This window comes from Haliotis rufescens, unplaced genomic scaffold (genome assembly GCF_023055435.1).
Source record: "Haliotis rufescens isolate VD_foot unplaced genomic scaffold, xgHalRufe1.0.p SCAF_22, whole genome shotgun sequence".
Taxonomy (NCBI): domain Eukaryota; kingdom Metazoa; phylum Mollusca; class Gastropoda; order Lepetellida; family Haliotidae; genus Haliotis; species Haliotis rufescens.
Genome location: NW_025963913.1, coordinates 3,706,801 through 3,731,363, shown reverse-complemented (window position 1 = coordinate 3,731,363; position 24,563 = coordinate 3,706,801). Strand labels below are relative to the sequence as shown.

The window sequence follows — 24,563 nt, the reverse complement described above, 5'->3', positions numbered from 1 at the left end:
AAATATCAAAAGGCACGACTTCAGTATGTGCCTGATAGCTTTATTAAGTTTCAATCAAATACACTGAATGGTTTTCGAATTCTGCCCCGGAAACGAACCCCACCCCAATTGAGTCTATGTCCAACTTCATTCCATAAAAATTTAAAAAAATAAAAATTTAGAAAAATCCCAAAATATCAAAAGGCACCAGTTCAGTATGTGCCTGATAGCTTTGCCAAGTTTCAATCAAATACACTGAATGGTTTTCGAATTCTTCCCCGGAAACAAACACCATCCCCAATTGAGTCTATGTCCAACTTCATTCCATAAAAAATTATAAAAATAGAAAATAGAAAAATCCCAAAATATCAAAAGGCACCAGTTCAGTATGTGCCTGATAGCTTTGCCAAGATTCGAGGAAATGATTACGGACGGACAGACGGACTGGCTGATCGCTATATCCCCCCGCATTACATGCAAGTAGGGCTTGCCACATACACACAACTGAAAACAATTGAAAATGACTCTATTTTATTCACATGTTTGTAATGTGTAATTTTCTCTCTTACCAAGGATATGTGTCATTTGCCTCAAACACACACTTGTTACCAAAAGAAGTAACTTTGTGCTTGACAGGTTTTGCAAGCTGCATTCATATTGAATGAGGTTAAATTTTGCATATCATCTGTCATGGGAAAAGGTACAGAATAGTACAGAGTTCAGCATACATGACGTAAATGACATTATAGTCACTATCTTTGCAAACCAGTGGTTGATAGCATTACCAATCCATGCCACACAATCAACCAGGTCAAACATTCTGACCCCACCCCTCTCCCCCAACTTATTCTGCCCAAAATACCAACATGGCCTCGTGGTTAATGCCTACTAAGCATACCCTCCATGGAAACAATGTATGTAGCCCAGCCTTGGGCATCGCTCACTATAACTGAATAAAGCTAAAATTGCGTAAAAGGCACTCATTTCTTAGAAAGCTGTTTGATGTTTAATGCCGCACCTAGCAACATGTAAACATACAACACTGGACAAGACAACCCTGTTGATTGATATTACGAGCAGCATTCTATCCTATCGAGGACACCCAATCAATAACGTCATGGAATTAGTGTACTCCCGATTGAAAAATGGACATATGGGAAATGAAACCTAGACAGGCGAACCCTGCAACTGTTAGGCTACCCTACCTCCCCTTAGTGCAATGTGATCATATAACAATATTGAGAAGACAAATAACAAAGATAAAAGCAAGTTTATAAACTTTTAATGAACATTAGGCTACAGAAAGAAAAATCAAACACAATACACTTAAAGTAAGAGTTAGAATGAATTACTTTACAATACATGTATGAATCTAGCTGTAAGAAAATGCGCCAAGGCACCGTTGCCCATCAGATACATCCAACTGGGCTGAATGGTATATGAAGTGAAAAATGTAGCCACCTATTTATTCATCATGCAAGGAAAGAGTGGCTATATTATGAAAGCTGTATGATTCCAATGGAACTTTCTTTATGAATTTAAAGTCTTTAAAGAACATTGCAATGGTAACAAAACATGCATGTGCAGTATTGCAGCATTTTGGAAAAAACAATTTCTGAAAGTTAATATACAATAAACAGAGAGGCAGGCGACACGCCATGACATAAGCTCAGTAGGATCTTTGGACCAAGTGTGAGATCTGACAATAATAGTCAAAATGACCTTTTGTTTACCGGGCAACAATGTGATCATCTTCAAAATATTATTTCAGTTATTAGTTATTAAAAAAGCACAAAATCAACTCCAAAAACATGAAGCTATTGTGACCAACATCAAGATGCTGATGTTCATGCATGGTATCCCACAATCAACCCATGACCTTGAGTGTGTAAGTGAGAATACATGACAATAATGACAAGATTCACAATGGATTTAAATTTTGTGTTTTGTTAATCTTGAAATGAACCCTGTCCTTATCAATATATCAAGTGCATTTTATTCACATTCTAATATGATACATACCCTGGACCCATTCGCCACCTTAGCTTCGTTTTGAGTTTGAAGGACCCGATGCTAAATGTACCCTTCCATTCAAATTAGTGACCGACCATTCGAAATCCGGGGGATGGGCAGATGCTATTTTTATGAGACATTCAGGTAAAGTGTCAAAACCATGAGCCAGATATTTTTTAACAAAGACCATGAGCCTACAAACCTTGCAACAATGTCATTTTTGTTGCAGAAAAACCCTTGTAGCATGAATATTTTTTTACGAGCATTCTCCAGTACTCCACTGTTTTTGTTGCCTGTCACATAAATTTGATTATCTTTCTGAATACTTGTGAAATCATTGAGTCCATCGTTTCCATTGTAAGTCTCCCGATTTGATTTAAATATATCGAGGGCTCCCTCTTACGAAATCAGATGTATGCCGAATATTTGGGTTGTTGATATCAAGCTCATGATTGAGAGAAATTCTGTGCTGTGTTAGAGGTAGGAATAGGACAGACTGAGATGTTACATTAAATCCCAAAAGGAGCTATGGGGTCATCAGTATTTATCATAATGCATGTATAATACACTATAGCTAGGAAATCAGGATGTGATTGATACTACATTGTCTAACTGTCTTATTATCACACCAAAGAAAATAATCAACCACAAGATGGAATGTCAAAATGATAATAAACTATGCATCCCGCAATATTTTCTTTACATCAAGTCTTATTTCTAAACACCAGAACACGGGTACTCTTCTTTTCCAGCTCTAATTATTATTACCTAGAACAGAGTTTTACAAGACTTACATGTAAATCTGTCAACAATAAAAATTCCAATGGCATGGATGTTTTCAATAATTAATCAAGGAAAGTATAGATTCCTGTGAGAATAACATACTACACTGCCTGACAATACAACCCAAGCTGCCTATTTGGTGCAGAAGGTTTCAAATCTACCAGGGATGGGTGTGTATTTGCTGCCGGTTGAGTGGAAGTAAGGAGACACCATGTGGTTATAACCTGTGTTTGCATGTGTGGCAGGACTGAGCCCTGCTACCTACTCACTGCTGCTGGTTCTGCAACTTCATGCAGATACTTCACTCTTTAACGTTACAAATAACATTCATATATGTTTAAAAAGCTTTACATATAATATAAATACTTTAATATGCAACTACTTTAATATGTACATGTGGTTGGAGTTGATTGACATAATTAAATCAACTTCATTGATATATATTAAGCTCACATCAAACAAAAAATCATAGACATGATACACGTGGTATCAGCATAGGTTTAAATTATGATACTTAAATCTACACACTTTCTCTATATAATGTTACAACTTACAAATCTTGAAATTTAATATATTTGTTGATGTACACATATTTAGATACACATTGTTAACATAATCACACAACACAAATCGCCCTCCCACATGTTTCAGTTTTATCCTTAGAGATTTTTTTGTGATTTTCTTTACCAATGTGCTACTATACACTAGTGAATTTGCAAATTCTGAAATATTTACACCTTTGGAATGTTTAATCACGTTCATATCTTTGTTAATATACATGATGTCTAAATGTTTCTATTTCCATCAGTAAGAAGATATTTTTTCAAATCTTGAGTGAGAGTGTGTGAGTTGGGTTTAACACCGCTTTTAACCGTATTCCAGCTATATCACGACGTGTCAGCTTAATATGGGTAGAAAGACTGAAGTGATGCAGGTCTCAGGCATTTACCACTTTGGTTAAACCCACGAGCACGGGTATGGTGCTGATAAACCAAGAAACATAATCGGAGCGAACTGGGATTCGAACCCACAATCATAGGTTTCTGGCATGCCCAAGGGACGCAACTCTGCATTGGGGAATCGCGGTGCCTTAGACGACTGGGCCACCCGTGCCCCCTAAAATCTGGAAAAATGTCCACAATGTTAAATGCATACACAATGTTTATTAAAATGCTGAATAATTCTCCCCTCTATATTTACACACAAAATATACTTCTTCAATTCTTGAAATGCATACACAATGTTTTTTAAAATTCTGAAAAATGTATAAATTGCTGAATGTTTAATTCAATTCTTATCTATAGTTATACACAATATATAATGTTTGCAAATACTCAACTATGTCCAAATTTAGGAATGTTTAATTCAATTCCTCTTGATATTAACACACAAGATACATTTTTCAAACACTCAAATACATACACGTTGTAAATGTTTAATGTATATAAATTAAATGTTAATTCAGTTCCTCTACACAGGAGACAATAAATCTACATAGATCAATAAATATTTGCAATTTTTATACACAAGATACAGTTTAAAGGAATGTTTAATTAAATTCCTCTAATTATTTACATGCATTTCACATGTTTCATATCCTCAAATACATACACATTGTATATTTTTATTTCAATTCAAATATTTTTCTATACACAAAATACAATATTTGCATTTCCTGAAATATTTGCATGTTTTAAAGTTTAATCAAGTTCATAGCTTTATCAATACACATTTAATGTATTTAACAAATCCTAAAATACACAAATTGTTAAATGTTTCCATTTCTGAACTACAAGATGATTTTTTTGAAAACATGAAATATGTACACATTGTTGAAATTTAATTCAAGTGTTTTCTATTTTTAAGATACAAGATTGTTTTCACATTTTTCAAATGTTGAAATACGTATAAATTGTTACATGTTTAAATCAATTCCTTTGTGTTTCTATGCACCGGATAAGTTAAAAAAATCAACAAATATTTACAATTTTAACAATGTCTAAAATTCAAATCCTATCTTTACATTTTTAAATTCTGAATTATGTACACACTGTTAAATGCTTAAAGCAATTCCTCTCTATTTTTATACACAAGACACGTTTTTCAAAGCCTGAAATACATGCACATTGTTAAATGTTAATTCAGTTCCTCTATATTTCTGTACACAAGATACAATATTGGCAAATCCTGAAATACGTAAACATTTTATGATGTTTGATCAGGTTCAATATTTATTCATAATAAATATTTTATACATATGATTATTCCTAAAATGCATGGTTTATTTCACAAATCCTGAAATATACACAATTGGTTAATTGTTTGTTTCAATCTACAGGATGGTTGTTCCACATCCTGCAATATATATGTACATTGTGATAAATGTTTCATTCAATTCCTCTTTATATTTACACACGATACATTTTTTCAAATCCTGAAATACATAAACATTGTAAATGTTTAATTCAATTATTATCATCACATCTATTTCACAACACAAGATCAAATACGCAAATCATGAAATATGTATACATCTTAAAATATTTAATCATGTTCATATCTTTATCAATACACATGATGTACTTTACAAATCATGAAATTTAAATATTTTTATTTCCATCTACAAGAAGATTTATTTACACATTATGTATTTAATATATCCTGAAATATATCAATTGGTTAATTGTTCCTGTTTCAATCTGCAAGATGATTGTTTTCATATCCTTTAATATTTACACATTTTCTGATGTTGAATTTCAGTTCAAGTCTCACTGGGGATTTTTTCTACACAAGACATAAACATAATTATTGATTTGTTGAATGTTTAATTCAATTCTTATCTATATCTATACACAATATGTTTGCAACTCAACTATGTACACATATAAGAATGTTTAATTAAATTCCTCTTTATATTTACAGGCAAGATACATCAATATACATATAAAAATCAATATGAATGATGTACTTAAATCCTAAAATATATACAAATAGTTAAATGTTTATTTCAATTCCCAGCTTTACATTTTCTAATCCTGAATTATGTACACATTGTAAATATTTATTTCAATTACAATCTTATTCTATACACAAAATACAATACATGCATAGCCTGAAATATGTACACATTTGAATGTTTAATCTGGTTAATAGCAATGGTTAAAATGTTTATTTCAATTCCCATCTTTACATTTTCTAATCCTGAATTATGTACACATTGTAAATACTTAATTCACTTACAACCTTATTCTATACACAAAATACAATATTTGCCTCGGCTAAAATATGTAAACATTTGAAAGTTTAATCAAGTTCATAGCTTTATCAATACACATTATGTATTTAACAAATCCTAAAATATATACAAATGTTTATTTCTATTCCTACCTTTACATTTTTAAATATTCTGAATTATGTACACATTGTAAATACTTAATTCAATTACTGTCTTATTCTATACACAAAATACAATATTTGCCTCGCCTGAAATATGTACACGTTTGAATGTTTAATTAAATTTATAGCTTTATCAATACACTTTATTTATCGGGTATTTAACAAATCCTAAAATATATACAAATGGTTAAAATGTTTATTTCAATTCCTACCTTTACACTTAAAAAAATTCTGAATTATGTACACATTGTAAATACTTAATTCAATTACAATCTTATTCTATACACAAAATACAATATATGCATAGCCTGAAATATATATACATTTGATTTTTTAATCAAGTTCATAGCTTTATCAATATATTTTATGCATTAAATAAATCCTAAAATATATACAAATCTTGAAATGTTTTTTCTCTTCCTACCTTTACATTTTTAAAAATTCTGAATTATGTACACATTGTAAATACTTAATTCAATTACAATCTTATTCTATACACAAAATACAATATATGCATAGCCTGAAATATGTACACGTTTGAATCTTTAATCAAGTTCATAGCTTTATCAATATATTTTATGCATTAAACAAATCCTAAAATATATACAAATCTTGAAATGTTTTTTTTCTATACACAATATACAATATTTGCCTCGCCTGAAATATGTACATGTACACATTTGAATGTTTAATCAAGTTCATAGCTTTACCAATACACATTATGTATTTAACAAATCCTAAAATATATACAAATGGTTTTTTTCTATTCCTACCTTTACATTTTTAAATATTCTGAATTATGTACACATTGTAAATACTTAATTCAATTACAATCTTATTCTATGCACAATATACAATATTTGCATAGCCTGAAATATGTACACGTTTGAATGTTTAATCAAGTTCATAGCTTTACCAGTATACATGATGTATTTAACAAATCCTAAAATACATACAAATGGTTATTTCTCTTCCTACCTTTACATTTTTAAAAATTCTGAATTATGTACACATTGTTAATACTTAATTCAATTACTGTCTTATTCTATACACAAAATACAATATTTGCCTCGCCTGAAATATGTACACGTTTGAATGTTTAATCAAGTTCACAGCTTTATCAATACACATGATGTATTTAACAAATCCTAAAATATATACAAATGTTTAAATGTTTATTTCAATTCCCATCTTTACATTTTCTCATCTTGATTTATGTACACATATTAAATACTTATTTCAATTACTGTCTTATTCTATATACAAAATACAATATTTGCCTCGCCTGAAATATGTACACGTTTGAATGTTTAATCAAGTTCATAGCTGCACAATATATTTGACAAATCCTAAATACAAATTGTTGAATGTTACTATTTCTAACAAAAAAAAATTGAAAACATGAAATATGTACAAATTAATGAATTTTAATTCAAGTCTTATCTATTTTAATACACAAGATTGTTTTTAGATTTGTTTTAAATTCTGAAATATGTATAAATCGTTAAATGTTCAATTGAATTCATTACTATTTCTATACACAAGAAATGTTTAATAAATCAATATTTACATTTTTAGGAATGTGTTATTTCAATTACTATCTTTACATTTTTCAATCCTGAATTATGTACACACTGCTGAATGCATTTGATCTTTATATCTATACACAGGTCATGTTTTTCAAATCCTGAAATACATACACATAGTTAAATGTTTAAATCCATTCCTCTCTATTTCTATACACAAGATACAATACCGGTAATTGCAAATCCTAGAATACATACACATGTTATTGTTTAATCAAGTTCATAGTTTATTCATAATACACATGAATATTCATAATATACATGGTGTATTTAACAAATCCTGAAATATATACAAATGGTTAATAATTTCTGTTTCAATCTTCAAGATGATTGTTTTCACATCCTGAAATATGTACATATAGATAAATGTTTAATTCAATTCCTCTTTAAATTTACACACATAATACATTTTTCAAATTCAAATATTATTATCACATCTATTTCTACACCAAAGATTAAATATTTTCAAATATGGATATATGTACACATTCTGGAATATTTAGTCATGTTCATATCTTTATTAATACATATGCTGTACTTTACAAATTTATTTCCACTTACAAGAAGAATGTTGTACAGCTCCTCTCTATTTTAAACACAAGAAATGTGTACATCCAGAAATATGTACACATTGTTATTCATCTCTAATTTTATATACAAGACACATCTACAAATCTTGAAATATGTACACACTGTTAAAACTAAACATTTGCCATATTTCAATAATTCGCGCATTTAAAGATTCCATCATTGACATCTGTCATGTAGATAAATTTTAACTTTTCTATAGTTAAACCTAGACAATTACAGTCTGGAATTAAGTTACATGTAAATGCAAATGTACAATATTCAGGACTCATGATTTGGTAGTGATAATTTCACTAAAGGTGTGAGCAGCTGCATTCTTGTAAAAATCCACACATACATTGCTTGTCACTTACACTGTTCAAACTTCCAAGTTGCCATATCACAATCTGATGGCATTCACTTGATCAATCTATGGCATCTGTTCCACTGCTCGTGATATTTTTACATACAAAGTATATTTCGTTTCAGATATAATCTTTTAAGGTATTAAAATTCATACGAGTTTCAATTTATACATATCCAAATATATACCCATGACATAATTAATTAAGTTAACTTTTTTTGGATGTTATACAATTACACACAAACAAATATATATCATGTTTCTTTCATTAAGTTATACTTGCACACACAGTTTAGTTATATCTCTAAAGGCAATAATAATATACATCATGCAATGCTGTTTCACTGGAGAAAAATTTGTAAAATAGCTGTTGCCTTGACAGCTGGGTATATTTTTTCCAGTTGTACACTGCTGTAGCAGGGGACATGGAAATTGAGCAGTAAACTTAAAAGAATTTACATGCAAGTAAAAATAAAAAAACCCTGTTGTTCCAGTCTTCACTATCGTGCAAGTAATGTACTTATTCTTAATGAAAAGACTTTCAATGAAGATAAACACATTTTGTTCAATACGTATCATAGGTAACAATAACCTTCAAAACAACATTGTGAGACTAAATGGTTCATAAAGACTACAAAGAATGGATACTGGATATTATTCTAAAGCTACATCATCTGATCTTAATATCTACACACATAATAAGTGTCCTGGTAGGCATTTTGCAATTGTACTTAAGAAACATAACTTTTGAAAGAAATATATTTACAGTGAAACTGTTAAACAACAGGTTTCAAACTGTGACATGCTCAACATATGTTTCACAGGCCTTGATGTAAAGATTTACAGATGCATAAGAAACATGACAACAATTCACCTCACCACTGCATTTCACCCAGCAACTCTTTCACCAGATCAAGAATACTTTCTGCAATTTCACAAGCTTTCCCTGCAGTTCTCTCAGTGTATAATTCAGCAGGAATCTTTGGAACTCAGTTTATCTGGGTAGTGCATTTTGTTGAAGTCACCAACTAGGTTTTGAAGCTCTGATACCAGCTCAGACAAACAGGAATTGTTTAGTCCTGCCTCTGTGTGGAAGAGGCTTTTACCTCGCAATGTGTCAGCCTTGTCAGCATTTCTGTTGTACCAGACTGATATGACAGCTTTCTCGACAGCCTGGAACATAAATACTGGACTGTAAAAAGCTTGCTAGTGTCATTGCAAAATGTAGATTTGAATTATATGGGTCATAACTGAAAAGGTTCAACCTTATGTTGGTTTTTGTCAGATATGCAATATTAGGAACAATCATAATTACTTTTACTAGGGGTGGTCAGGTAGCCTAGTGGTTAAAGCATATGCTCGTCCCGCCGAAAACCTGGGTTCGATTCCCGAAATGGGTACAATGTGTGAAGCCCATTTCTGGTGTCCCCCGCCGTGATATTGCTGGAATATTGCTAAAAGCGGCATAAAACCATATTCATTTACTCACTTGTAACTACCACATCTGTGTGAATTAACACATTCCATTCGTGACTTCAGTGGTAGTCAGAAATTGATATAATTGGGTTTTACTCCCCCAAAATTGTGTATGCTTATACAGAGTGCAAATAATAAATGGCTAGGTATGTGTGTTAGGGTTACACCATATTGGCGTTATTTCAGTCATTAGGAGTAAAGTTTAAACTCTAACTGCTGACAAGCATTCATGAAAATTGGGGGGTGGGGGTAAGCCTCGTGTTTAAAGCATTTGGTCATCATTTTGCAGGTCCTGGATTGATTCAGCGCACTAGTACAATGTATGAAGCCAATTTCTGGAGTGCCCCATCATGATATTGCTGGAATACTGCTAAAAAGTGATGTAAAACACTCACACACTCTTGAAAATTGCTGAAATTCCAGTATGTTCTTACATGTGATGATTGATACACATATAGAGGAAAGAAATGTATTATGATCAGTCAGTGAGTGAGTGAAATTCTTAAAGTCACATTACAACCATATCATGACAATAAAAAGTCATACATTTAAACTATATAAAAAAACGAAGGACAAAATGACTAGACCATCACAGACTTATTTTTTAAAACTAGCTTGTAACAAAAAAAACAATATCACTGTACATAACCATACAATATAAAAAGGGCTGTAGAGCAACTTACAAACTCTGCCTATTATCATACTACAAATTTATGAAACAATTACCTATGTACATACAAATTTATTAATCAATTCTATTTCTTAAAAAATACAATAATTAAATTAATTGTTATTATTAAAAAGTTCCTTTAAGGCTGAAACCTTTTGGTGGCAAAGTGAATACAGCCAAGCAAAACATGCTTGACCATGTTGACTGTGAATCGCCAATCACAAGGGATACAAGACAGGGGACCCTCTCTTAAAATACATAATCATAATCATAGTATACCCAATACAATATCATCGTAATATGACCTCTTCAAATCTAGCTGACAACCCAGCAGCTGTAACCAACAGTTGGTTTTGTTGCATGTACTAGTAATTTATTTATACCTCTTGGTTGTTCCACTTCTTTTGCATTAGATCCTTGATGTAACATCTAATGACAGGTTAATAATCACTGAATGGGATTAGAAGTGATGTTACAGATTTGTGGGGTGCTGCCATTGTGTTACTAACGATTCCAACATGGTTGTGTAACCAAAAAAAGACTATGTCATATTGGCCAGTAGCAAGATTATTATGTAGTTCAATGATATCAGGTAAAATTGGATGCTGACACGAATTACATTAATAGCTTGAAGACAGGACAGAGAGTCTGAAAAAATAATGAATTGGTCATGTTTAGACTGCAACAGCGTCACCATCCTTGGATCTATCTGTAAACATAGATTTGTAAGTACTATATGTACTTCTTAACTAATTTTATTCCTTTTGATACTGTAATTGATTTGTTTATGATCTCTTTTGCTTGGTCAATGTCAGGTCCACCTGTGGCTTTAGGAAATTGCCAGGGAGGAGAAGATAGCAGGCGGGGCCAACCGGGATGCGAACCCACAATCATAGGTTTCTGGTGTGCCCAAGGGACGTTACTCTGCACAGAGAATCGCGGCGCCCTAGACTGCTGGGCCATCCATGCCCCCAGTTGGAATTAGAAACAACTTTTAACAAATCCAGTACCTTCAGACATTAGCTTTAAAATATTTAATATGTGGTAAGAAAGTAAGATGGTGATAAAAAAATATTATGAGCAGGGTTTAGTTGTAATCTGTATGATAATGTTCCAAACCTTTTCAAACCAAAGGAAAACTTGTGAAATGGACTATTCGGATCAATGTTAATCAGTGATTTTTTATCCTATAGAAAACACTCCCATACCTGGTTGGCTGGTTTGTTGTTTAACGCCGCACTTAGCAATATTCCAGCTATATGACGGCGGTCTGTAAATAATCGAGTCTGGACCAGACAATCCAGTGATAAATATCATGAGCATCGATCCACGCAATTGGGATCGATGACATGCATCAACCAAGTCAGTGAGCCTGACCACCCGATCCTATTAGTCGCCTCTTACGACAAGCATAGTCGCCTTTGATGGCAAGCATGGGTTGCTGAAAGGCTATTCCACCCCGGATCTTCACGGGTCAACTCCCATATCCACACACATATAGGGGTGCATGGGTGGCCCAGTCATTTAAGCTGGTACAAGAGAAACTTCAATGGTCTTTGGTAGTGATCAGTGCACAGGAAAACATATCTCCTTGCCATATGTTACTAATAACTTAATTACGCCACTGACATTGACACACTAAGAGATAGTGTAATCCAGTTCTTTTACCAAACCATAAATGCAGAACATTTTTTCATTATGGCAATCTGTCATTTACCTAAAGTCAAAATTTAGATGTGTATGTAACATATGACAAATCTGAAACTGGTCATCCCCGTATATGCACAGCATGTATGATTATTCCACATGCTAGAACATACATAAAAACTAATAACCATATTTACACATCTCTGTAACGTACATTCATAGTGACTTGAATTCTCTTTTATTTCAAGACCTGCATTAAAAAGGTGCATATTTGGCAGCCAATTGACAAGTATATGTCAAACATTTGTCATAAGGACCCCAGATTAAACTAAGTTGTACGTGAGGTTATATGCATGGTTTTATGCATTTTGAGTTAGGCTACAAACTACAAGCCAGAATGTCTGTCTGGATGTCACAAAATAATATTCTAGAGCCTGTTTGAAATTTGTACGACCATAATTAAAGCTAGATATACTGAGTCAAATTAAAAACTTCACATTTTTAAAAGTAATCCCATATATGATATAAAACGGACAAATGTATAAGAGAAGGTAATTTTTAATCATTAATGTCAAAAGAAGGATTTAAATTAACGGTGGTAACCATAATTTGTTCTAAGCACCTACGGTATTCGGTAATAACATCAACAGTTTAAATCATAAGTCCTAAGCACGAGAATCTGATGGCAAACAAGTTCAGTAGCGTGTATGGCCACCATGTGCGTTGACAACTGCCACACAACGCCTCCGCATGGACCTTGTGATGTTTGTGAACACATGATTGGGAAGACGATGCCATTGTTGCTGCAAAAATGGTGCCAAGATCTTGCAAATTCTGTGGTTGGCGCAGACTTCTGCCAAGAGCATCCAAAACGTGTTCGATGGGATTGAGGTCGGGAGACCTTGACGGCCAGTCCATGACGTTGACTCCCACATTCTGAAGGAAATTCCTTGTCAAAATTGCTGTGTGGGATCTGGCATTGTCATGTTGGAAGATCAAACCGGGTGCATGTGCTGCCATAAAAGGCAGAAGTTCTGGTGCCAGTACCGGGTCGCGGTAAGCAGCAGCGTTGAGGTTACCACAGATGACAAGAAGCCTGGAACGTGCATTGCCACAGAAAGCACCCCACACCATGACACTTCCACATCAAAATCTGTCAACTTCCTGTACACAACACTGGGCGTAACGTTCATGACGGCGCCTCCACACCCTCGCCCTACCATCAGCAAATCGAAGATTAAATCGGGATTCATCACTGAAGATGACTTGATTCCAATTCCTCTGAGTCCATCGTAAGTGTCGCTGTGCCCACAATTGAAATTGACGTCTGTGTAATTGAGTCAGAATCGGCCCGCAGTATGGCCGTCGTGCTTGAAGGTGAGCAGATCTCAGACAGTTTCAAACAATTTGCGCACTCAGTCTATCACTAAACAGTTTATTTCTGGTTGATGTAGCCGTCAAAAATCGGTTACGGAGGTGACATAAGACAATCTGACGATCCTCTGCATGTGACGTCACACGTGGTCGACCTGGCCGAGGGCGATCAGCGGTGGTACCCGTATGCTGTAGACGTGTCTGTAAATCATAAACAGTCCATCGACTACAACCCATCGTCCTTGCGACTTCAGCTACGGACGTTCCCGTCTGCAACATGCCGATGTACATTTGAAAGGCGTGGCATGACAAATGGCCATAAAGACTTCTGTTTTCTTGTGTGTTTTTTTTGTTAATGACTGCTAACAAGTATGGCTGAAAACACGTGCGGTATTATGGCCACGTGACCAGTTGCACGTGAAAAAACACTTTTGCCACTATAGTGCTGTGCACATGATTTTGATCACCTGCACAAAAACGGGTGTTATCTGAAGACAATACGTGGCCATTACTGTTTAAATGCACAATAAGGGCCCACAATGATAACTGGTTATAATGTTAAATTTTAGGATTGTGAAGTTTTTAATTTGGTTCAGTATATTATTCCCACACTTCATCAAATATAGAGATGCGTGCAAATGTTTAATCTGATCGTATGCAAAAATGTGCCACACATTATGATTTAGACTCCCTCTCTAAGATTGTGTTCTTTCTGTAAGTTTGGGGATCTCAGCAAATCAATTTGTGTGAGTGCAAGGTTATGGAATTTGTGAAGGCAAATGAGTGAAATAAAATGCGACATGATTCTGAGGATGTTAATAAAAAACCTGTAAAGACCGTCAAATAAGACTTGTAAGATTTAGAAATAAATTCAGAGCATCATCAAATATAAACGCTGATTATATGATGTAACGGTGTGAAACAGTTGAAAACTGCACGACTCAACTTCATGATCAGTGATTGGCATATAGTTGACAAGGCATCAAGCAAAGCAGTTACATCATAGTTACACCAAGTGTAGTGAGCGCAACTACTTAGCACTGTACCATAGCACAGCACGATTAATAAGGTGGTGGCTCAATAATGTTATAGGCGGGCATTCATTCCAGTGTTACATTCTCATAGTGAAACATCTGAAGTACTTGACCATATCGAGTGTCCTATCTGTATATATCCATTGAAACTTAAAATGATGGCAACCTCTGTGCCAAGCTGTATGAAAAGAGGGATGATATGTATGTTTCAACTGTGAAATTCCCTTCATGTTAAGTAATACACCATCAGCTATAGCATATGGCATCTACATTTCCCAGCTTCGGAACGTACATATTATTAAAATTGCATGTCAAGACGCATTTTACGTACAGCTGAGCTTTTCAATCACATGTTTCACCATTAAAGGCCTGGTCAAGTAATTCCAGAAAGTTTATGGTAGACATTTAGACGTAATTACCAAATATGACACATCTCTTGTCAATATGGTGCATGATGCTATCCTATACTATGCAGTTTTCACATCTCCTTACCCAGTGGCACTTACTTTATAGGTTCATGTTTTAAGAACAGCTAGTGGCTACCGGCGTCATTGGTCACATCAGCAGTGGTATATCCAAAGCACTACTTTCTCTCATTGATGAACAACCAGAATGACTTGGACGTCATTTTCATAGGAGGGAAGTATGTGGGAGTTACATATTTTGACTATTTCTTGTATTTTACCTTTTACGTATAATTCATGTACATAATTAAATGCAGTTGTAGTCATTTTATTTTATTGCTCAGCCTACTTTAAACACTAAACCATCAGTCACAGCACTCTTACTAAGCATGCTTACTGCATGGTTTGTTTGTGAATGTCACACCCTGTGAACTAATACAATAGCCCCAGCCCTCTCCCTACTCAAGCCTTTTGTCTATATGGCCAGCTTTGGTACTCAGCCATGCTGTATGCTGGACACCGAAGGACTGTGGTCACTCCACATGGTTCATTCGCAGGACGACGACCCCCTGTGTCGTATGAAAACAAACTAGCAAAAAGTGAGGTCGTAGTCCTGCGAATATTTTAATCCGCCAATCTAGTTAAACAATGGGTATCGAGTGTTATTTTAACAACTAGAGCAAGTAAAAAAGTGGAACTTGATTTGAAACGAACGAAAGAAAGACAATAAGGGTGGAATATTGATTTATTTACAAAATATTTGAATGTATATGTACAAGATGACGTACATATAAGATTCACAAAAGTCATGGGCAATTTGAGAAGATGAGACACTGAGTCAGCAAAGAAAATTACGCTGACTTCATCCTGGATCAGTCTGGTCTTCAGTTGATCGATTCTGCATTGTATATCACAGTCTTCTGCTGTTCAGCTCCTAGAAATCTTATCAGCTCAAAGATGTTGGGATGGGCTTTGCCGATTACTTTCTTTAAGCGTCCATGCCATCCCTCCAGGTGGTTATTGGTGCGAGGGCCGTCGCTGTTGAAATGGTTCCAAGGCTCCTTCTCTGTCTCAACCCAGGTTGTGGTGACGTAGTCGCCGAGCAGTCATTTACATGTTGTCGTTTACATGTCATTATCTAGTGTATGCATTTGATCATATATCAAGACAGAATACGTTTCTAATTAACATGTACATAAATATATTCTACCTAGTGCATTAACAACAATACTATGTACTGTATCTCATCATACTAGTATGCATATCAATTGTATGTATATATATATCTGTGTTTATGATATGTGTATATTGTTTTATATGTGCTATATTGTATACCTGATTGTTTCGGGGTGTTTTTTCTTTAAAATCACATTAAATTTCTGCTAATAAATATTGGCCATTCACGAACACCGTAGTGTCTGTGGTCTGTGGGCATCGGACCCAGTCCTGCTACATTGGAGCCCCCAGTGAGGACATGGCCTAAACAGAGATGTGAGGACGAGCCTGTCGCATCAACCATTGAGGATCCTTTCCTCAACTGTAACTGGAATCATGACGTTATCCTTGGGAATACCGTGATGTGGGGATCCATTCCACAGGAAAGCAGAGGAGAGATGTTGAGGACCCAGCTGTGGTCAGGATCCAAGCCAGATCTTCGAGATCTCACAGCACATATATTTGACCAGGGTAGCAGTTACGAAGATCTTCTACGAGCCCTTCAAAGAGCAGAGGTTGACCTGCAGCAGAGACGACCCAGAACAGGGAAGAAGAGTGTAACTCCCAATATGGCCGCTGTAGCAGCCCAGGATCCAGAGATGAAGGAGATCGAGGGGATCTTGAAACAGTTATCAACTGAAGTTGCTGAGCTACTACACCACATGGATCAGAATCGTACTGGCATCCACAATCCCTACCTCAGGAGCATCAATGGTCACTGCCCCCTACAGGAACTCAGGTTAGAAGGTGGCATCAAGCAACAACAGGAACTCCTCAGGATCAGCAACCCTCAAGACATCCAGATACCCAGGAGTCTATTTGTTTCCGATGTAAACAGCCAGGACACCTACAGTATGGATGTCGAGTGAGACTGGACCACTTAAGGGTTTCTTTAAACAGGAAGATGCCTATGGGACGAGGCAAATCGTAGGCTTTGAACACAGACGCCCACCCAACTGTAATCAGCAGGTATCCAAGCTGATGGGTAAACCTAATGAATGAACAGCTTTTGTTAATAGTATAGATACAAGAGCCTTGTTAGATAAGCTAAGCTTAGCTAAGCTTCCTTGTATTATGTTAGTTGTCCCTGATACCCCTTACAACACCACAGTTCCGGTGCTGTTAGGTACACATATCTTATCTTGCTACATGGATGAATGTAAGCAACATTATGGAAACAAATTTCTTCAAAAGGCTGATATTCATACTCCATGGTATATGGCGTTCCGTAATATGCTCTTACAAGAGAGGAAACTGCTCCTTAGGTCAGATTCGAAGTGCTGAACACAATCGTTGCACCATTCCACCTAACACCAAGAGAGTTATCCAAGGATACTTGTACAAGCCTATTGCCTGCAAAGACACATGTGCTGTTGTACAACCGACTAAAAACTCTGCCATCCCATCTGATCTAGACATTGCCCCTACACTTGTCATTTTCCATCATGATGAGAAGATCATGGTTCCAGTTCATGTCTCCAATGTCACCACAAGAACTGTGTCTATTCCAAGCCGTGCCCTGCTATGTGAACTCCACGTTGTCTCCATTGCGGATCTTCGAGCTGATACATTTCCTCAAGGTGAAGGTCAACAGGTCATGGACTTAATGGATTTCAATGAGACTGCAGTTACACCTGAACAGCTCAGGCTTGGGAAGGAAACTATTTCACAGTTTCTAGGTGTATGTTCTATTGGAGAACAGGACATTGGGCTTGTGACAACAGTGAAGCATAGGATTGACCTAGAGAATGAACGACCTTTTAAGGAAAGGCACAGACGAATTCCACCAGCCATGTACCAAGAAGTGAAGGAGCATCAACAACAACTTCTTGCAAGTGGCATCATCCGTCAGTCCTTTTCACCTTGGTCATCTAATGTTGTATTGATGCCGAAGAATAGTGGAAAGCTGCGCATGTGCGCGGACTTTAGACAGCTCAATCAACAGGCCATAACAGAAGTTGGTACTGATGGGATCACTACTTCCACATAACAGAAGTTGGTAACAATGGGATCACTACTTCAACTTAACAGAAGTTGGGTACTGATGGGATCACTATTTCAACATAACAGAAGTTGGGTACTGATGGGATCACTACTTCAACGTGACAGAAGCTTGATACTGATGGAATCACTACTTCAACATAACAGAAGTTGGTACTGATGGGATCACTACTTCAACATGACACAAGTTGAGTACCGATGGGATCACTACTTCAACATGACAGAAGTTGGGTACTGATGGAATCACTACTTCAGCGTGACAGAAGTTGGATACTGATGGGATCACTACTTCAACATAACAGAAGTTGGGTATTGATGGGATCACTACTTCAACATAACAGAAGTTGGTACTGATGGGATCACTACTTCAACATAACACAAGTTGGTACTGATGGGATCACTACTTCAACATAATAGAAGTTGGTAACAATGGGATCACTACTTCAACATAATAGAAGTTGGTAACAGTGGGATCACTACTTCAACATAACAGAGGTTGGTAACATTGGATCACTAATTCAACATGACAGAAGTTGGGTACTGATGGGATCACTACTTCAACATAACACAAGTTGGTACTGATGAGATCATCACTTCAACATGACAGAAGTTGGGTACCGATGGGATCACTACTTCAACATGACAGAAGTTGGTAACAATGGGATCAGTACTTCAACATAACAGAAGTTGGGTATTGATTGGATCACTACTTCAACATAACAGAAGTTGGGTATTGATGGGATCACTACTTCAACCTAACAGAAGTTGGTAACATTGGATCACTACTTCAACATGAGAGAAGTTGGGTACTGATGGGATCACTACTTCAACATAACACAAGTTGGTACTGATGGGATCACTACTTCAACATAACAGAAGTTGGGTATTGATGGGATCCCTAATTCAACATGACAGAAGTTGGTACTGATGGCATCACTACTTCAACATAACAGAAGTTGGTACTGATGGGATCACTACTTCAACATAACACAAGTTGGTACTGATGGGATCACTACTTCAACATAATAGAAGTTGGTACTGATGGGATCACTACTTCAACATAACACAAGTTGGTACTGATGGGATCACTACTTCAACATAACAGAAGTTGGTACTGATGGGATCACTACTTCAACATAACACAAGTTGGTACTGATGGGATCACTACTTCAACATGACAGAAGTTGGTAACAATGGGATCACTACTTCAACATAATAGAAGTTGGTAACAATGGGATCACTACTTCAACATAACAGAAGTTGGTAACATTGGATCACTACTTCAACATGAGAGAAGTTGGGTACTGATGGGATCCCTACTTCAACATAACAGAAGTTGGTACTGATGGGATCCCTAATTCAACATGACAGAAGTTGGTACTGATGGCATCACTACTTCAACATAACAGAAGTTGGTACTGATGGGATCACTACTTCAACATAACAGAAGTTGGTAACATTGGATCACTAATTCAACATGACAGAAGTTGGGTACTGATGGGATCACTACTTCAACATAACAGAAGTTGGTACTGATGGGATCCCTACTTCAACATAACAGAAGTTGGGTATTGATGGGATCCCTAATTCAACATGACAGAAGTTGGTAACATTGGGATCACTACTTCAACATAAAAGAGGTTGGTACTGATGGGATCCCTACTTCAACATAACAGAAGTTGGGTATTGATGGGATCCCTAATTCAACATAATAGAAGTTGGTAACAGTGGGATCACTACTTCAACATAACAGAAGTAGGTAACAATGGGATCACTACTTCAACATAACAGAGGTTGGTAACAATGGGATCACTACTTCAACATAACAGAAGTTGGGTATTGATGGGATCCCTAATTCAACATGACAGAAGTTGGTACTGATGGCATCACTACTTCAACATAACAGAAATTGGTACTGATGGGATCCCTACTTCAACATAACAGAAGTTGGGTATTGATGGGATCCCTAATTCAACATAACAGAAGTTGGTACTGATGGGATCACTACTTCAACATAACAGAAGTTGGGTATTGATGGGATCCCTAATTCAACATGACAGAAGTTGGTACTGATGGCATCACTACTTCAACATAACAGAAGTTGGGTATTGATGGGATCCCTAATTCAACATGACAGAAGTTGGTACTGATGGGATCCCTACTTCAACATAACAGAAGTTGGGTATTGATGGGATCCCTAATTCAACATGACAGAAGTTGGTACTGATGGCATCACTACTTCAACATAACAGAAGTTGGTACTGATGGCATCACTCCTTCAACATAACAGAAGTTGGGTATTGATGGGATCCCTAATTCAACATGACAGAAGTTGGTAACATTGGGATCACTACTTCAACATAACAGAAGTTGGGTTTTGATGGGATCCCTAATTCAACATGACAGAAGTTGGTACTGATGGCATCACTACTTCAACATAACAGAAGTTGGGTATTGATGGGATCCCTAATTCAACATGACAGAAGTTGGTAACATTGGGATCACTACTTCAACATAACAGAAGTTGGTACTGATGGCATCACTACTTCAACATGACACAAGTTGGGTATTGATGGGATCCCTAATTCAACATGACAGAAGTTGGTACTGATGGCATCACTACTTCAACATAACAGAAGTTGGTACTGATGGGATCACTACTTCAACATGACAGAAGTTGGTACTGATGGCATCACTACTTCAACATAACAGAAGTTGGTACTGATGGGATCACTACTTCAACATGACACAAGTTGGGTATTGATGGGATCCCTAATTCAACATGACAGAAGTTGGTACTGATGGCATCACTACTTCAACATAACAGAAGTTGGTACTGATGGGATCACTACTTCAACATGACACAAGTTGGGTATTGATGGGATCCCTAATTCAACATAACAGAAGTTGGGTATTGATGGCATCACTACTTCAACATAACAGAAGTTGGTACTGATGGCATCACTACTTCAACATAACAGAAGTTGGTACTGATGGGATCAAGTACAAATCGACCCATGAAGACCCGAGGTAGAATAGGTCTTCAGAAAGCCATGGTTGCCATGTTTGGCGACTGTGCTTGTCGTAAGATGCGATTGACAAGATCGGGTGGTCAGACTCGCTGACTTGGTTGATGTATCCCAACCCCTTGGATCGATGCTCATGATTTCAGACACTGGATTGTCTGATCCTGACTTGATTATTTACAGACCACCTTCGTATAGCTGGGATATTGCCCAGATCGGCGTTAAACAACAAACAAACAGAAGTAAATATGGTTATATGATAGCTAAGTCAATACATGTTGCTTGTTTGTCGTTTTAAACTGCACTCAGCAATCCAGGGGGCATGGGTGGCCCAGTCGTCTAAGGCGCCGCGATTCGCTGTGCAGAGTTGTGTCCCTTGGGCACGCCAGAAACCTATGATTGTGGGTTCGAATCCCGGTTCGCCCCAATTATGTTTCTAGGTTTGTCAGCACCGTACCCGTGCTCGTGGGTTTCACCGAAGTGGTAAACGTCTGAGACCTGCATCACTTCGGGCTTTCCTCCTACATTAAGCTGACACGCCGTGATATAACTGGAATACTGTTAAAAGCGGCGTTAAACCCAACTCACTCACTCACTCACTCCAGGAATCCATCACAAACATCGATCTTTGCAAATGGATATGATGACATGCATGGACAAAGTCAGCAAGGTGTGTTCAAAGTTTTCTTGTGCTAGCCAACTGAGATACCATGCCACGGTTAAACATAAACACCCCACTCAGACACAGTATACTGACTCCAAGCCGAGTGAGTGGAGAAAGAGAGTGAGTGGACAAGAGTGAATACTTTTATGGTACTGACGTTGCATGTTTGTCTGGAGATGTGAATTGACAACAAACCATGATACGAGTCATATATCATGGCCATGCATAGAAGTACTTCAAAATTACAAAAGTCCAAGGATAAGGATAATATGGTGTATTGACATAAGTGGTCAAACATGTGCGTAAGACCTGTGAAGGTCCAGTTAAGAAAAGGTCTTCAGCAACCCATACTATGCGACTATGCTTGTTGTATGAGGCGACTAACAGGATCAGCTGTTAATTACAGGCTCGGTGACCTTGTTGATGCATGTCTTCATATCCCAATTGCATGGATCGATGCTCATGATATCAATCACTGGATGGTCTGGTCCAGACACGATTACTTACAGACCACCGTCATATAGCTGGAATATTGCGGCATTAAACAACAAACAAACAAACAAACAAAACATGTGCATAAATAAAGTATCTCACCTCACATTTCTTCAGCTAGAATAAGAACAATTTCTGCGAGTTGACATGCCTGTGTTGCTGTACTTTCTGTGTATACATCAGCTGGGATGAGTGGACAGGTAAGCCTATCGGGAAAGTGCATTCTGTCATAGTCGCCAACTATATTTTGAAGCTGAGTCACAAACTCAGAAAAACGGACATTTTCCAACCCAGCTGCCGCTTTGATGATGCCTGTTTTCCGGAGTTTCTCTGCCTTGTAAGCATTCCTGTTGTACCAGCCAGCTATGACAGCCTTCTCAGCTGCCTGGAACATGGAACCAATACTGTGACAACGATAAGGTGAGGGAAATGGGGTTTAACGTTGCGTCCAAGATTATTGCGCTTATATAGCTACATGCATGTACGTGTGTGTGTGTCCATGTGTGTGTGTGTCTGCTTGTACTAGTCTGGCTTATTTATATTGCTAGCTCACTGAGTTTAACAGTTTAACATAAATACTCTACTCAGACACATAATACTGACTCCGAGCCGACCAACCTGGCCGGGGACCAAAACGACAAGGATGAAAGTAAATGTCCTTGGAATATAAAAACTTTAGTTGTGCTTGAACTCTAAACAACATCATTTTAACCTGACAGTACCAAAGTATCACTGCTTTTGGCAATGTCTGGTACCAGTTAAGCAGTTTCTTCTGATATGTATCACTTAGTAACCTTTTTCCGCAATATTGTCAACAAGCAATGGCCAATGTTAAGTGCAGATTATTGTGACCAAAACAAAGTTGTTGTCAATATCATGCTCACAAATTTTCAGCCAAGCCTTATTTATTCTGATTGGTTGGTTTGTTGGGTTCTTGTTTAACGCCGCACTCAACAATTTTCCAGCTATGTGACGGTGGTCAGTAAATAATCGAGTCTGGACCAGAAAATCCAGTGATTGATATCATGAGTATCGATTCACGCAATTGGGCCTGACCACCCGATCGAGTTAGTCGCCTCCTACAACAAGCATAGCATGGGTTAATGACCTATTCTACCCCAGATCGTCACGGGTCTTTTAGTTCTGAGGAAAAATACTCAACCAAAATTGCTGCTATAAGTGATCAGGATGCTCAGAAAACTGTTAAAGGAGAGCGCTTATTAAAACCATGCACAATGTTTGTTCAAACGTTGATGAAAATACAATTATTTTTAACAAGAGTTACATGGCAATTACATACCACTCCTACACTGCTGTTTTCTGCAATAAATCTGTAATATACACAAGACAATAGGGTGTGCGATTTAAAATTTTCGTCTTTGTATTGAAATATTGGTCAGGTGGTGCTTGTTGGAGCAGGGTGCTTGATACACTGAAGACAGTATTCTTATTCATTCTGTAACAGCTATTATGATATAACAAATGTTATTTTGGGGATAACACTTTCTTAGTAAAGTACAGATTCTAGTACGTGATCTAGACTACCAGTTGTCGGGCGTTCAGTTTTGTGGAGGCCTCAGTGGATGAGTGGGTTAGATCGCTGACTTGGTTGATGCATATCATCGGTCCCATCTGCATGGATCGATGCTCAGGATATTAATCACTGGATTGTCTGGTCCACACTCGATTATTTACAGAATGCCGTCATATAGCTGGATTATTGCTGATTGCGGCGTTAAAAAACCAACCAACCAACAACTGTAACGAAGACATTTCCTAAGTGTTTCTCTTTGCTTGTAAGCAGCAGAATTTCTGCACCAGTTTGCAGCAGAAGTAATTCAAAGTTAACTTTTTGTATCTAGTGTCAACAAA

General features: G+C 36.6%; 1 protein-coding gene across 1 annotated transcript in view; it reads right to left on the bottom strand.

Moving 5' to 3' along the window:
- Positions 1 to 1,245: 1,245 nt before the first annotated feature.
- The window catches only part of LOC124136330 (sacsin-like), a 61,088-nt gene continuing 37,770 nt past the window's right edge, over positions 1,246 to 24,563 (bottom strand). Inside the window, exons 7-8 of the mRNA XM_048401560.1 lie at positions 22,794 to 23,076; positions 1,246 to 9,861 (exon numbers count right to left, since the gene is read on the bottom strand). Coding sequence (XP_048257517.1) covers positions 22,795 to 23,076 — 282 coding nt within the window. The 3' untranslated portion in view covers positions 1,246 to 9,861; position 22,794. The remainder of the gene's footprint in view (positions 9,862 to 22,793; positions 23,077 to 24,563) is intronic.